We start from the raw sequence: 17,454 nt of genomic DNA on the forward strand, positions 1-17,454 counted from the left end.
TAAGTTACAGATATTTCCTATGAGCATTAAAATTCAACAATTATAAAACTAAGTTATACCAAGGTTTTGCCTTCGTAGTAAATCACTTGAGGGGATGGTGAGTCTCCAGAGAAAATAAAAATGATTTCAGGAGTTGCAACATTATTCAGCACGTACAAAGCCCACTTGTGTGTGAAAGCCATCACCTAAAATAAGCACTGTGCCCTTTTCTGGAACCTTCAGTGAGGGAGCAAGTCCTGAGCTGGCTCAGACAAGCTGATCCCCACTCCATGATCAGTGAAGGCAACAGCATGGATGTGAGATCACAAATGCAAGTGTTGAATGTGAGAGCCTCCAAGATACATGCTTGGCTACTGTTGTTTGTGGCTCTTTGTTCCACAATTGTCTTATTTAGGCTGGCAACAACACTTCACTCTCGTATAATCAGGCGGTTTATTTTCCAGGTGAGGCAAGGCGGGCCCTCAAAAGCAAAACAGCCAGCCTGAGTCATTTAGTAAGCTATTAAGTAGTCTGGGACTATAACTTCATTCTTTCACTCACTTGATACGCATTTCACAAGTCAGCTCTACTAACTGGTACAGGCAGCTCAAAGATGAATCGCCTGCCTTTTTAGAGCTGTGGCCATCACATTGAAAATACAAGTGTGTAAACAGAAATTCACAATAAAGCAATAGTAACTGCTTATATTAGTTTTACCACAGCAGCAGCCACAGAGGCTTGACCAATCCTTTCCTCAGTAAGTTTCTCCTCTTGTTTGGATACAGAGACCTGGCCTGATGCTCACTTGTTGAGGAAGGTCCCTGGAAGGGGACCTCTCTGCCTGGTGAGTACAAGTTCCTCTAGTGTCCAGGAGACAACCAGGCCAGCCCCTCCTCCTCCTAGGTTTTTGTTTTTTGTTTTTACCTTGGGCAAGATACTTAACCTCATTGAACCTCAATTTCCTCACAAATAAAATGGGCATAATAACATATATCTTACAGGGTGGTTGTTAGAATTGAATGAAAATTTATATAAAGGACCTCCCTAGTACCAGCATACAAAAAAACCACTCAGCAGTATCAGATATTACTATTACTATAAACTGCAACCATGTTGAAATTGGAAAGTAACTGGATAAAATCTAAATGTCCTACTGTGGGGAACTGTTGGCTGCTTACCTAACAGCTATCCTCTACCCTCATTTCTTTCTTGCCAATCGAACCCTGATTTGTTTACTCCTCTCTAAGTGTGCATGTCCTTTGTGACTGGCATCTACCTAGCCTCAAGAGGTAAATCTTCACTGGTCTAAACTCATCAGGGATCTTATTTCCCTTACTAAATGACTGGTTAGCCACAGGCATGGGATGCCATTCTGATCAATACAACATGAGGGAAAGTGTTTATGGGGGATGAGTGGAGGAGGGTTCTGGGGAGGTTTCCCTAGCTTATAAAGGACATATGCCATGAACATCTCCTTTGCAGGTGACTCCTGGAACTTCTGATGACATTTTGGGACTACAAGGAAAACCAGCCTAAGAGGACAGAGCTGTCCATGAGTGTGGCAGAGTTGTAAGTTGGGGAAACAATCAAAAAAACACCTGGGTCCCTGACAACATTGTTAAGGCAATGAACTAACTAATTCTGGAATTGTCCCATCTCAGAGTTTCTTGTTATGCTAGATAATTAAGTTTCTTATTGTTTTTGGAGACTTTTAATTGGGTCTTCTCTTACTTGCAACCCAAAATATCTTAACTGTATATGACTCCTGCATTTTAGGACTGGTTAAGATATAGACAGTGCAATACTTAATAGTTATAAAAATTATTATATTAATTTATATTTGTTTGCATGGAAAGATTATAATAAAAACAGGTTTATTTAATTAGGATTTATTGTATGATTCCATTTATAAATACAGATGCAAACCATTATCAATAACCATTTCTGTATGGTAAGATTTAGTGTATTTTTGTTTCCTTTTGGTTCATAGTTTAGGTTTTGACTATGATCATTTATTACTTCTTTGTTTTTCTTAGGAAGCAAAAAAAAAAGGTGGGGAAAGCAAACATGGAAATTTTTGATAAAAAGGGAATCTAAGCTAAATTTAACCTAGAAAAAAGGCTATTAATTTAATACTTGCTTTCTGTGGGGACTCTACATGACTTGGTCAAAAGTAACTTAGTCGATAAGACAATTTGAAAACAAACATTCCCAGTCACCGGCTTTCCAGGTGTTGACTTTACAATTCTTTAAGTGCCTCTGGCTAGTTCTCAGAGAGCTGGAGTGTTGCCCTCTACTGTTTTTTGTTTTTAATTCATTTTCAGCCAAACATTCCTGCTCTCAGATGACCGTAAAAGTAAAGTTGTTGTAACCTAAATGTCAAATAATGGAAAATTAATTGCAAAAACCAAAATATCATTAATTTCTATGCACAGCAATAAAAATACAGCTAAACCAATAATGCAGGTATAATTAGCTTATTTTGATTAATAGCATTTTTTAAAGAAATAGCTCCCATATCTTAGATCTTTTTCCTTTACAGTTTCTTTTATTTCTCCCCCAACTATGAAAGCAATAAGTTTTTAATACAGAATTTTTTAAAATAAGGAAAAACAGAACACAAATATCCATAATCTCACCCACGTAGAATAAATAATTAATACTGTGATCTATATCCTACCATATCTTATTATATGCATTTATATACCTTCCCTCCTACGAAATAGGATAATAGTGTAACTATTATCAACAAACTATTATAAGAATTAGTTGTAAAATTACTAGCAGATGAACTGGAAATAAAATGAACTAGAAATAAAAGAGCAAAAATACACCTGCATGTTAAGTGTATGCAAGTACTTGCATGCAAGAAAAGAGAAAAAATGGAAAAACTTGAAAGCTGAATAGAAATGCCTCAAAGGTCACAAAATTATTTCTAGGGTACATCAAAATCAATATTTGAACAAACAGTGAATGGAGAATCAAAGTGCATTTTAATTTTGTCTTACTAACTTGCCTTTGGCCAAATCATATGGAATCTTCTTAGGAGGTAGGCTTCCTAGTCCTACCTCAATATTTTTATAGTGTCAAAATAAATGGAATAGGGATAGGATTAAAAATTAAAATAAAACATTGAACATAGGAAAAAACTTCTTTCCTGTCAGATAGTGATAAAATATCATAACTGATTTTAAGCAAAGTTGTTGATTCAAAAATGTGCTGAATCTCTGTCCTTGAGAATTTAAAAAATAGAACAGGATAAAAGAGATGTTTATTTGCCTAAAGGCAGCAGGCTTGACCAGATAATTATTGAATGTCTCTTCTAATTCTTTGATTTTCTATCGGAGCAATCTCAAAGAGGAAATTCTCACCTTTAATTGAGCTCCCACATGAATATAGTTGTAGGATGAAAGGGATTTCTGGAGATGTAGAGAGCGTAGCATTTGTTCTGAACCTCCTTGGAGTAGCTGAAAAATATTTAATTAGAAATAAATTGGCCAGACATACATTGAAGCAAACATGAACTTAGTGGTAATCTAGCTTTTATTCATTTTCTGGGCTTAATTCACTTATGTCTTCCTGTTTCTAGCTTTGAAGAAGTTTTGTTTGTTTTTTTTAAACATTCAAGGTAAATGGCTTCAATGTCATCAGTTACAGAGAATGTTATGCAGTCATAAAGAAAATTACTCTGAAAATGTCTCATCTCATTTACAATATAACTGGCATAAAAGTTTCTTGCTTTGAATGCCGTCATTTGTAAAACAGGATCCTATGCTCTGTGGTGGTTGCTTGCTTAGCAGCCTCATTACAGACAGGATATAGTTCTGTCTCAGAATTTAGAAAAAGTCAATATTGCTACGGAAGTAAGAAACATCAGTAGACAGTCATATGCTGAATCACACTGGAAACAAACAGCTTTTCCTCATCAATCTGTACCTCTCAGGAAAAGAGGACAGCTGGGGAACCATGATTGTAGTATTGGATAAAGATAAATTTTAATACTTTCATCCAAGTGGGAAGAACACTGGGAAAAAGTTACAGGTTATTGAAATAAACAGAACTCTTTTATATTTGGTAGAAATATAGCTTATTTAAAACATGGCAAATTGCCAACAGAACCATAAACACAATATTGACAGTGCTTTTATATAGAGCATGTTTTTGGAAGGTATTATGTTTAAATTCTCTAAATTAAACTGTATGCTTTCGTTTACTTAAAAAGTCTAATTATCAGATTTTAAAAATTGATTTTTAAACTTAATATACCAGAACTTATATATACAAATGAGTAGTGTCTATTAAAGCAGTTACCTAAAAGAAACTGAATTCAACTGAATTGCATTCAATTGTATTGTCACCGTTCAGTTACTTTCTGTTAGCCTTGATTTATATTAATCTGGGCTTTAAAAAATTACAATAATATATCATACTTGTTTTCTAAGTGTAAAGACTTGCCAACAGGAAGGCTATTTAAAAGATTTTGCTTTAGAATCTAAAAGCACTCTTGAAAAGAAATACTCCAATTTTTTTCTAAACTTGATGGATTAAAAAGGCAATTAATTCTCCCTAGAAGTTATAAATCCGGATTGTTTTTTAAAAGTAATCATATTGCTTTTAGTGTGTATGAGTGAAACAAACTGAATTTGTATTCTGATCTCTAGAACTCCCAAATATGGAAACAACAGCTTCAGTTCAAAATAAAACAAAAATTAATTTAACACTTAGAATGCACCATTTCAAAAGCTTTCACAGTCATTAAAGTGTTATCTATACTGCAAGAAAATATGAGGGATGCTCACCCAAGGCAGTCATCTGGTTGGCTAAGCTCCTGCCAGCTGGGTAGAACAGTCATGTTCATCCAATCTCTTAAGCAGGTAGGGCAGGGCATGTGGTGCGTGCGTGCGTGCATGCGTGACATGTTATAGGGCCAATGGAGATGAGTGATGCATAGGACAGGGGAAAGCCCAAGACACAAATACTCATTTCCTGCACAACTGGGCAAATGATCAATTATCTGTATAACGGATTACTAACCTGATAGAAAGAATGAAAGCTTCTTTCTCCTGGCTGTTGCACAATCACTCGAGACTAAGAAAAAACACATTAAAATGGTTACCCTGAAAATGTGCCCCTAAAATAAAACAGGAGCCACTTTCTTAGGGAACTGTCAGGCCTCTGAGCCCAAGTCTGCACGTATACATCCAAATGGCCTGAAGCAACTGAAGAATCACAAAAGAAGTGAAAATGGCAGATTCTTGCCTTAACTAATGACATTTGGTGCCGTGACTTGGATGGGGGGGCGGGGAGCTCCCTTGGGAGATCAATCCCCTGTCCTCCTGCTCTTTGCTCTGTGAGAAAGATTGACTTACGACCTCAAGTCCTCAGACCAACCAGCCCAAGGAACATCTCACCAATTTTAAATCAGGTAAGTGGCCTCTTTATACTCTCTTCTCCAACCTCTCTCACTATCCCTCAACCTCTTTCTCCTTTCAATTTCGGCGCCACCCTTCAATCTCCCCCTTCCCTTAATTTCAGTTCCTTTCCTTTTCTGGTAGAGACAGAGGAGATGCGTTTTATCTGTGAACCCAAAACTCCAGCGCCGGTCACAGATTCGGGAAGACAGTCTTCCCTTGGTGTTTAATCACTGCAGGGACGCCTTCCTGATTATTCACCCACACTCCATTGGTGTCTGATCACTGTGGGGACACTTGCCTTGATCCTTCACCTTGGTGGCAAGCACCACCTTCCCTGGGTGGCAAGTACCAACCCCACCCCATCCCCTATCCCCACCCCCCGACCCTGGCCCATGTCTCTACCATCTCTTTTCTCTGGGCTTGCCTCCTCCACTATGGTCAACCTTCCACCCTCCATTCCTCCTTCTCCCTTAGCCTGTGTTCTCAAGAACTTAAAACCTCTTCAACTCACACCTGATCTAAAACCTAAACACCTTATTTTCTTCTGCAATACCACTTGACCCCAATACAAACTCGACAGTGGTTCCAAATAGCCAGAAAACAGCACTTTAAATTTCTCCATCCTACAAGGTCTAGATAATTATTGTCGTACAATGGGCAAATGATCTGAGATGCCTGACGTCCAGGCATTCTTTTACACATCGGTCCCTCCCTATTCTCTGCTCCCAATGCGACTTGTCCCAAATCTTTCTTCTTTCTCTTCTGTCTGTTCCTTCAGTGTCCACCCCAAGCTCTGAGTCCTCTGAACCCTCCTTTTCTACAGGACCTCTCCCCTCCTCCTCAGGCTGTGCCTTGCCAGGCTAAGCCAGGTCCCAATTCTTCCTCAGCCTGTGCTCTCCCATCTTATAATCCTTTTATCACCTCCCCTCCTCACACCCAATCTGGCTTAGTTTCGTTCCACGACTAGCCTTCCCCCACCTGCCCAACAATTTCCTCTTAAAGAGGTGGCTGGAGCTAAAGGCACAGTCAAGGTTAATGCTACTTTTTCTTTATCTGACCTCTCCCAAATCAGTTAAATATCCTAAAGACCCCATGGATTGTATACTCATCTAAGAATGAGTCTTCTCTATGGGGTTTCCCCTGCAATTCTTTGATAATTCTTTTTATTGCTTAAAACAGAAGTCCCTAAATTTTCTGAAGAATGAAGCTATTTTGATTTTTTAGATGGAATTTGGTGGTTGGGGGTGGGGTAAGAATTAGAATTGGGGAGAATAGGAAGGAATGCTTAGGGAGGAATATTCTCAACATTCCTTTCCCCAGGGTCTGCTGGCATTTCAAAGAGCAATGCCTTATATCCTGTAATAAAAGTCAGTTGAGCAAGATCAATCCATAGGGACCTCTGCCTTAGATGGTTCCAAAAATACTGCCGTTAGGAGAGGGTTCAAAATATGAGTTCATTCAAAAGGATCCTTTTGATTGAATATGTATTACACATAAAGTGAACTGATGAAACATTCTGGAAAAAGGACTGATAATAATACCTGGCATTTCCTGTCCTTTTTCAACTGACTCTGATAATACATTTATTTCCTTAACAGTCCGACTTCAATATAACAAACAAAAATAAAGATTATACTTCATTATATGGCCATAAAGGATGCTATGGCCTAACTGGGATAGGAAACCCTTAACTGAGAAAACCTGTCAGCTTAGATCTGTGTGAATTCAAGGTGGAGACTTAACTTCATAAAGCACAAGCTTAACTGTAAAAATGAACTCTATGTATTCTCTTGCAGTCATTTCCACTGATAATCAAGATTAGTTAAGACACAACCAGCTGGGTGCAGCAGCTCATTCCTGTAATCCCAGCACTTTGGGAGACTGAGGCAGGAGGGCTGCTTGGGCCTAAGAGTTTGAGACCAGCCTGGGCAATACAGGGAGACCCCATCTCTACAAAATAAAAAAAAAATTGCTGGGTATGGTGGGCCATGCCTGTGGTCCCAGCTACTCAGGAGGCTGAGGTGGGAGGATTGCTTGAGCCTGGGAGGTTGAGGCTGCAGTGAGCTATGTTCATGCTACTGCACTCCAGCCTGGATGACAGAGTGAGACCCTGTCTCAAAAAACACAAAACCAAACCAGACACAACCCCTCTGGTGGTCCCAAGAAGAAAATTCTAATTGGAATCCTCTAGAAATTGGGCCTATTTTAAGTTTTTACTGACCAAATACAGTTTGCTTCATAATTAGGATGTAAGATCACAAAATACATATATGTTACTATAAAGCAATGAACAAATAGAAACTAGAAGAAAATGAGATATCAAATTAATTAAAATTAAAATGTATAGAAGATGGTGATGTATAAAAAAACTAGAACTGATTAGTCTTAGATTGATTTTCGGTTAAACCTTACCCAGAAGCTGGCACACACTCATACCTGTGCCCCCACCCATTCACACGCATAGCTAAATCTATCTACAAGGTTCATAACTTTTTCCAACTTGACAATGTAAGTGGGAAGAAGAGAAGACAAAAGGAGAATATCTTATCATAAAAAGCTAATGAAGAAGGGAGAATAGGATTTAAAGCTATTTTGAGTCAATAAAATAAATTCTATAAATATAATTTGTTTAAACATTCAGCACTTAAAACATTACCCTCAGAAATTAAGCATATTTTACCTTTTCTAGTAAGTAGTTATTGATATGCCCACCAATAGGGTCACCCTTGAAGTCAAAGTTGATATCCATGTATTTTCCAAACCTGCTTGAGTTGTCATTACGGTTGGTTTTGGCATTTCCAAAAGCTTCCAAAACACAGTTGGACTTAAGCAACATATTCTTCACTCTTTAACACAGATAAATGAAAGTCATTATAAAAACTTACAGAGACTAGAATTTTTTAAAAACTGGATTTTGCTAAAACACATACAAATATTTATACAAAGATGCTAATTCCAGCATTGTTTGCAATATCAAAAAAAACCAAACAAATTAATGTCCACCAATAGGGATAAAAATAAATTTTTGTTTCCCAATATAATGAAATACTATACAGGTGCTAAAAAGAATGAGGTACATCAATATGTACTCACATGGAAATGTCCAGCATATATTAAGGAATATAAAATCAAGTTGTCAAATAACATGCATTGCAGGATCCTTGTGTGTGTATGTGTGTGTACATGCGTGTGTGTGTGTGCATGCACATGTGTCAGCAAATGCTTAAAAATCTGGAGGGATCAGCACACCTTACTACGGTTATCTAGATAGGAGACTGACGAAATGGGCAAGGTAGGATTTCAGGGAACTTTTACATCTTCAACTTAATTCTACAATGTTTGTTTTTCCTTTTATAAATGTACATATTTTATCTACATAAAGAAAATTTTTTAAAAAGATGTGTTCTGAAAAGGGAAAGAATAGGTGATACAGAAAATGATACAGTTTTTAAGGCACTTGCTTATAAAACCTGGAATTGTGACATTTTATTGTACTTAGTTATACATCATAAATTTAATCTTCACTAGTTCAGAAATTGCTCATTATTTTGTTTGAAGCTGTATGGAATTTCTCCTTTGTACCAGTCATTTAATGCATTCTTTATTCAACGAATGCTAACTTTCTATACAGCAGTCCCTCCCAATGGATACATTTTAAACTTTATGCTATGTCCTTGTTTTCATTCCACTGATAAAATTCCTCTTATACAGGCATACCTGCAGAAATAACTCTGGCCTCTGAAATAACTTGATGTAGAAGATCTACTGTTACTCCCGCTAATACTGGAGAGTTCAACCTTATCGCCTCATAAATGAAAGCATATTTTAAAAATATGTGTGTGTGGGGAAACTGCTTGTGATAAGATATGCTTGTGAAAGACTAGTAAATTTATGTATGTCTTACTCTACTATTGTAGGTGTGAAATTATTTCTTATCTGGTTGCTCTCCTGAGCTCCTAAGGAAATTAAGAAAACTTACACATATCCCTGTCCTTGTCAAACTAGATTGTAAAGTCAGAGTAAGAAGGAGGGATATGTTACAATTAAGAAAAATGCCTCTCCTGTCCCAGCAATGCAGCCCAATATGATGAAAAGAAGAAAGGCCATGCAGGGTAGTGAAGTGTAAGTTCTCTTCTTTTACATCAACCCAATATCCTTTCTTCCTATTTATAAAACTGAAGATTGTTATGTGTAGATGAGGTGGGACTCTTTACTAAATTAGTATTGAGCTTTGAAGTAACCAATTAGGAAAACAGTTTCTCTCTTCAAAAAGGCTGCGCCACATAAGAAAGTTGAGTCTTGTTGCTTTATAGCTATCATCCATTCATCCCTTAAGTATTTGTTAAGCAAATACTATGTGCCAGCTGCTCCCCTAAATGCTGGGCCCCAGACAGTAGAGATCAGCTTTATTACTCATCTTCCCATGAGCAACAGCACAGTATGGCATGAAATCCTTTTAGAAAATGAATCTTGTTCGGCCGGGCGCGGTGGCTCATGCCTGTAATCCTAGCACTTTGGGAGACCGAGGCGGGCGGGTCACGAGGTCAGGAGATCGAGACCACAGTGAAACCCCGTCTCTACTAAAAATACAAAAAAATTAGCCAGGCGCAGTGGCCGGTGCCTGTAGTTCCAGCTACTCGGGAAGCTGAGGCAGGAGAATGGCGTGAACCCAGGAGGTGGAGCTTGCAGTGAGCTGAGATCGCGCCACTGCACTCCAGCCTGGGCCACTGAGCGAGACTCCATCAAAAAAAAAAAGAAAGAAAAAAAGAAAATGAATCTTGTTCAGAAATTCCACTGTCAGCGGGTTCTGAATGTTGTAATGATGATGATGGGAAGGCATGGGTCTGCCTTCCAGAGTCCCACTTCCCTCAGAACACAGTTTTTTAAAAACCCTGATGTGGTGAAAAGAGCAAAGAACCTGTGAGAGTTTGAACAATAAAACCTACCAGTGTAAATTATAACAGCTCTGCTGACCACATTTAAGTCAACAGTAATAAACCAGGATGGGAACACTTCCAACTGTTTCAGAGTAATGATTCTTTTGGTCTCATAATTAGGTAAAGCTTACCATAGTAGTATTTTTCTATTAAAAACAAATCTAGAAATGGATACAGTGAAATAAATAAAAGTACAGAGACAATATGCACTTAAGAGAATCAAAGTAGCTTAATCATCAAAAAATGCTCAGCCCATAGGTTTAGACCCCCCAAAATGCTCAACCCGTAGAGTTTAGGTCTAGCCAAGTCCATAGAGAAAACAGAGTGCTAAGAATTCCTCCCCATTATTAGAGTGCCCTTACCTTTCAACCTCTGCTCTCTGACTGGGGTTGGTGATGGCCGCAATATACTGCATAATGTACTTACTGGCTTCCGTTTTACCAGCTCCACTTTCCCCTGGGGGGAAAAATTGTTCAGGGCTTAACATAATAATTTAAACCAAGAGTAAGCTAATTTTTAATAGAATAATTTAAAAATCTGATACTGGTGATGCATTTAAAATCCCACATGTTGCACTGTTTCATTTTTTTGCTTTTTTGAGTTATTTCCTTCTGCCTTGATATGGTTAGTGGTTCTAACAGACCTGAATATGATGAAGAAAATAAAACTATTCTAAAACTAAAATAATGAGTAGACTACAAATAAAGATTTACTTAGGAAAAAGGTACCGATGTGGTAAACTAAGACTAAAGTTTTAGTACTTGGCAGGGACTCATAAGTCTAGCAGAAATGAAATAAGGTAGTTAGTCAAACAGTGGTTACAACTAAATTCATATAATCTTATTTTCTATAAGAGAATTTCTTTTAATCTTAAAGGGGACAAAATAATTCGTCTAAAAAATTAAGGTTAGAGTAATTTTAGTGAAAAAACAAAACAGCAAGCTCCAGACACAAGGTATCATAGAAAAAGCATGACAATTGGGATAATGCTGGGGGATGGGGAAAAAGGAACCAATTTCGAAGTATCTACCAAAAATGTTAAATGCTTATGCCTTCTGACTCAAAAATTCCACTGGTAGAAATTTCTCCTAAGGAAATACTAAAAAATACTAACATAACCAAATAATAATAATGTTCAAAGGTTTTAAAACATTTCTACAGACTGTACTGTAAGTCATGGCTAAAATCTGGAAATTATATATCCATCAGTAGATAACTGGATAAATTATGATTCAATTATTTAAACGGAACACTACACAATTATTAAAAAGAATGCACTACCTCTATAGAAACACCAATGAAAAGATATTTACTATATATTATTAAATGGAAAAATTAGTTATATAACAACAGACATAATTCTATATATATAATTATATATTTATAATATAATTACATATGCAATTATGACTATATGTGTTTGCACATGCAGAGAAAATGTATAAAAGGATAAACACTAAACTGTTAACAGCTGTTACTGCTGGAATTTTGGGAAGGATAACGCCCTCAAGGTGAAGAAACGTTTTGCTTTTACTCCACACACTCATATAATTGTTTTTATTCTCCCCTTTAAAACCCAGTAATACTGTTTTTGTGATTTGTTTTAAATAAAACATAGTCCTAGGATATAATTTTCTAACTCCAACACTAAGTTACTTAACTCCTCTGACCTTTGATATTCTTATCTATAAAGTAGAAAAATAACTGTTCTACATACCAGAGGTTGTTTTGCTCACCAAAATGGAATAATGATTATAAAAGTGTTTCTAAAAGCATAAAACCACCAGTGCAAATGTGAGGTATTATTAGCACCTGAAGAAATTCCCACAATTTGGGAGAGGCCATCCTGGGTCAGTGGACAGATATTTTTCCTGTCCCCATTTCATTACATAAGGGTCCTTGAAGGGCTCCCCTTAACGTAGGCAGTTTGGCTCCAGTCCTCAAACATGTGAGGTCTGCACCCTATCTCGTGCCTATCTCCCCCCTTGTTGGGCTTCAATACTCAGCCCCTCAGCTCTGAAAGCTTATTTTTGGCCCCCACGCCTCAGTAGGTCCCTCAACACTAGCTCCCAAGTACCAGTCTGATTTTGAGTTGATTCTTCCTTTTCGCACGTCAATATTTCATTTTCTTGGTTTCATTTTGTTATTTAAAATAATTTTGTTACATTTTATCCAGACTTTTATGTGTTTGAGATGGAAACATTTTCCATGTCAGCTCAATCTAACAAATTGGCCAGAAGTCATCCAAGTGTAATATGTATTCATAAATGAACCAAGATTAGAGGTTGATCAGAAATGATATAAATAATTTGGTATTTAACGTTCATCACTTTTCTCTCTCCTATAGAATTGCTCAGGCTTCTACCTTTAAAAAAAGATTTAATCAATTGTTTGGATTCTTGAGTATCAGACAAATTAAACACATTGTACCTTTGGAAATACAGGGGACCCCCTCCAATTACCTGATATCACAATACAAGTGTCTTTTGATCGCCTCTTCATAGCCTTGTAAGCAGCATCCGCAATAGCAAAAAGGTGAGGCGGTCTCTCATACAGCTCACGGCCTTTATACTGCTCAATTGTGTCTCTTCCATAGATGTTCAACAACTTGTAAGGGTTCACAGAAACGACGACTTCTCCAATGAACGTATAGATGCGCCCTTTTTCAAATCTGTACAGAAGCAAAAGAAAAGGAAGACATAGCTGTGGTTATAGAGAAATGATGTATCTGTCCTATGAGTCTCTTATTTCCAAGGAAGTCCAAATATCCTAGGAATAATTTCTGAACTGACATTTCACTGGCTCTGAGTTAGCTTGTAGAGAATGTTTGAGGCTGTGCCCCTTCAGATGCCATGGTAGAAAAGACCAGTAGGGGTTAAAAGCCAGGCAAGAAGGAAGAATTTAACTTGTTGGAGGCTGGGGATTTCCTGTTTCCAAAATATAGAAGGGTAAGAAGATGAAAAAGCTAAAAAGAGTTGAAGACAATCTCAGAGCTCTAGGAGGAAAAGAAATAGAAGTTAAAGCAGATCTTGAAATCCACTTGGTCAGATTTTCAATTATAAAGGGGACTGTCATATACATTTATTTTTTTCTCCCTCTTGAACCTCACTAAAATGTTAGTAAATTAATATAAACAGTAAAATCCATAACAGAGAGAATGGCGGAGGAGATACTTCTGCTCTAAATCAAATTTATTTTTTTTATGACTGCCTAAAGTTCCATGGTGTCGATATATTATTATATATTCAACGATTCCTGTTCCTTCCTGCTTTCTATGAACAATACTGCAGAAAACACTATTGATACATAATCTTACAGATTGGTGCTTTTACTTCTGTGGTACAGATTCTCAGGAATGGGACAGCTGGTTGAAAGGCATGTGTATTTTTAAAGTATATATGATTGTACCTTTTCCCCATAAAATAGGGTTAAAAATCTAATCATACATATTTGTATCTGTACATAGATATATTTTATAAATGAGTACATAAGCGTGAAAAAATATAGACAAATACACGTTATATTTTATGCATCATTTTATATACACAGTAGGGTTATGTGGAAGGAGAGAAATAAAGAGGAAGGCCACATGGGCAGGTGAGAAGAGGCCACAGGACAAAAAAAAAAAAAAAAAAGAATACAAAGCTTGAGTAGGTATGCTATGACTGCAATTGTGCAACTTTATGTGTCTATTTAAGAAAAATTTTAAATATAAAATTTAGAAAACCCATATATGTCCACTGTTTTTACACAGTAATCCACACATAGAAACATATGCGACCCAGAGCTTGGATGTTTCCACATAACAAGTGGTTACCACCAACATGCTCTACGAGCTGAGAGATACTGGTAGACATCTCTCTCACATCCAAGAACTGAACAAAGGGTGTGCCCTGACAGGCAAAATGCTGGTTCACAGACAGCATGTCTCTAAGCACGCTTGCTTCATGGCTGGTGGAGCAGGAGAAATAACTAAGCATTTGGGACCAAAAAGCAAGAACTTTAAATTTCCTTTAAGCTGGAATGAAGGCTGTTGGCTATAATTAGGAATGGAAACAAACAGATATTGATAATTTCAACAATAAATTCAAACCAAGATTTTTATCAAGTATTTAGAGTATTTTAAGAGTTATTAACTGCTTCAAGGTTTTCAGTGCATTTTTCTACTATGGGTTTTCTATGTATCCTCTCAGTTGTTAGGAAGTTTACATGGTAGCTAAAAGCACTGATTTCCGGTCCTTTACATCTGGGTTTGAATGCGCACATTGCAAACTCAATAGCAGTGATATCTTGGGAAAGCTACTTAACCTCCATGTGTTTCAGCTTCTTCATCTGTAAAATGGTCATAATTATACCCCTCTACCCTCTGACATCGAATAAGTACTTTTTTAAAAAGATCATTAATCGTATGCTTCTGATTATGTTATGCATAAGGGAGATTTTTAAATAATGTTTTTGTTTTATAAACATTGCTACTGAAATCACAACAATCCTTACACATGAGGAATGAATGAATTCAATTATCATAATCCAATTCTCTGGCCAGATGCAGTGGCTCTCGCCTACAATCCCACCACTCTGGGAGGCCAAGGCAGGTGGATTACTTGAGGCCAGGAGTTTGAGACCAGCCTAGGCAACATGGTGAAACTTCATCTCTACCAAAAATACAAAATTAGCTGGGCATGGTGGTGCACGCTTATAATCCCAGCTACTTGGGAGGCTGAGGTGGGAGGATCGGTTGAACCTGGGAGGCGGAGGTTGTAGTGAGGCAAGATCGCACCACTGCACTGCAGAGTGAGACGCTGTCTTAAAAAAAAAAAAAAAATCCAATTCCCTGACTCAGCTGTCAGTCAACTACAAGTCACAAGCAAAATATCTATATAACAACTGTTCAAAGACTCGCGAAAATAAGAAGCTAAGATTCACTACGCAAGTTTTTCTGGCTTAACCTGCAAATTTGCAGTACATGCTCAAGTATCTCTAAGGAAAAGAATCAAAAGGGCATGATTCTTTAGTTTTGAATAAGCACTGTCCAAACAAAAAAAAAAAAAATGAAGAAAAGCAGCAGAAGAATGTCTCATGAACCTGGAACTCTGCAACTAAGAGACACAGCAAATAATGTATGAGATTAGAATATTGTAAGATTCCATGTTTGTTCAATGATGTACCTTCTTTCTCACTGGATAATTTTTAGAGCCACTAATAGACCATTATGCTCTAAAATAATATTTTATTACAAATAAAATATTTTCTATTAACCTATAGGCACCATGTATAAAATAATTAAATGGCTGGGCATAGTGGCACATGCTTGCAGACCCAGCTATTTGAGATGCTGAGGCAGAAGGATCACTTGAGCCCAGGAGTTTGGGTCCAGCCTGGACAACACAGCAAGATCTCATGTCTTAAGAAAATAATTGAATGCATAACTATTAACTGAAAGATAGTGGCAAATATTAACAGAATATGATATTAAATACAATGCTTCAGCAATTCACAAAACGTTAGAAGCTCATTTTACTTGAAATTCTAAGTTTGGTTATCATATACAAAACTTTCAATTTGTTTGGGTCTTAAAATCACCACTAGATGGTGCCAATATACACCTTAACAGCAACTCAAATTTGAGTTTGCATTGGAAAGCCATAGGGTAGTAAGTAAGCACTAAAGTAATATAGTCGCTTACTCTGTTTGCCTCCAGGAAGAACTACTAATTATCCTAGATGACAAATAGGATGTTATCATCTCTTACAAGAGACGAAGGAAGGTGTTCCTATGACTTCTGTGTGCAAACCTTTCATGACAAACTTTTATAATTATTCAGTATCTACTTTGTGCCAGATACTGGGTCAAGCCCTGGGAATTAAAAAAGGAGTAGAGAACAGGAAAGCATTGTACATAAATAACAACAATATAGTGTGATAGGTAAGGTAATAAAAGCATGTACTGTAGTGACAAAGATTATCCCATTAAACCACTTTCAATGAGGAACACTAAGAGTAAGAGCATACAGGGTTTGGCCTCCGGGTTTCTGTTGACTTCCGTCTACCAACAACACTTCCACCCACCAAAACCTCCCCTACCACTTCTCTCTGTCTCTGTTACTCTTGTTCTCATTAATGAGCTATTTACAGTTCCCAAGAGCGCCATGCCTTCATGGTTTTGCCCATGGAGTTCATTCTGCCTCACATACCTTTTCCTGGTTCCTTCTTCCCCATGTGCTTGCCAGATTCCCTCTCCTCCAAAAGTCTAAGCACTAGTTCCTCTACGGAGTCACTCTTAATACTCTACCTCCAACGTCAGTTTTATGGTCTTTGCTCTGTTACCTTTTTTTTTTTCCTTTTTAGAACTTCCTAAATGGTTAACATAAATTAATAGCAATTGATTTTTTAAACTAGTAAGTTTAAAAATATTTATTGAAAGGGACATATATTTTCACTGGCTTCTAAGTGAAACAAAGAGGTTCTAAAAAGTTCTGAATTAGTGAGTAGTAATGGAGAAAATATAAAGGTATAATAATGACATTGGCAAACAATAGTTCATTGTACGGGAATTCTGAAACCTTTTTTTTAAAGTAGCCTTGTAAATTTGCACGTGTCACTTATATATAGGACAATCTACAGTAGGAAGTCAAAATGAGAGGAGCTCCTTCAGATCAGTCACGGGCAGACTACATGCACAACCCCACAGAAAAGGAAGACAGTGTGGGGAGGGGTGGGGTATGGAGAACCAGAAGGTGGTTGGCCCAGTCAGAGTAGAAGGTTGTGTTAAGGAATGCTGGGGAACAGTTGGAAATGTACATGGGGGTCAGATTTGATATGATATGAAAACCAGGCTTAGGGAGTTTACATTTGAGGGAGTTTACATTTGATGTGACTGGAAACAAGGAATCAGTGAAGACTTTTCTAGTTAAAGACATCAACAAAGTGCTCAGTGAGGGGAATGGTAGGAGAAATGAGGAAAGGAAAATTGGAGTTGTTTCACAGGGAAACTGGACAGAATCTTAAAACTTACTGAACATAAGGGACAAAAATATATTTAACTTTGAGTTAGGCAGAAGAGAAAAAGGAATTTATTTCAGATGACTATATCTCAAATGTGCTCCTGAAGCGTCTAAGTTAGAT

At 37.2% G+C, this 17,454-nt stretch overlaps 1 protein-coding gene across 4 annotated transcripts in view; it reads right to left on the reverse strand.

Moving 5' to 3' along the window:
- Positions 1-17,454, reverse strand: part of MYO1D (myosin ID) — a 376,049-nt gene that overhangs the window by 265,747 nt on the left and 92,848 nt on the right. For 3 of the 4 annotated variants that reach the window (XM_054459987.2, XM_054459991.2, XM_054459988.2), the window contains exons 2-6: positions 12,793-13,001; positions 10,693-10,786; positions 8,074-8,239; positions 5,014-5,067; positions 3,351-3,446 (exon numbers count right to left, since the gene is read on the reverse strand). In XM_054459987.2, the coding sequence (XP_054315962.1) occupies positions 3,351-3,446; positions 5,014-5,067; positions 8,074-8,239; positions 10,693-10,786; positions 12,793-13,001 (619 nt within the window). The remainder of the gene's footprint in view (positions 1-3,350; positions 3,447-5,013; positions 5,068-8,073; positions 8,240-10,692; positions 10,787-12,792; positions 13,002-17,454) is intronic. The other variant, XM_063656158.1, reaches the window with a different exon arrangement.

Source organism: Pongo pygmaeus, chromosome 19 (assembly GCF_028885625.2).
Source record: "Pongo pygmaeus isolate AG05252 chromosome 19, NHGRI_mPonPyg2-v2.0_pri, whole genome shotgun sequence".
Taxonomy (NCBI): domain Eukaryota; kingdom Metazoa; phylum Chordata; class Mammalia; order Primates; family Hominidae; genus Pongo; species Pongo pygmaeus.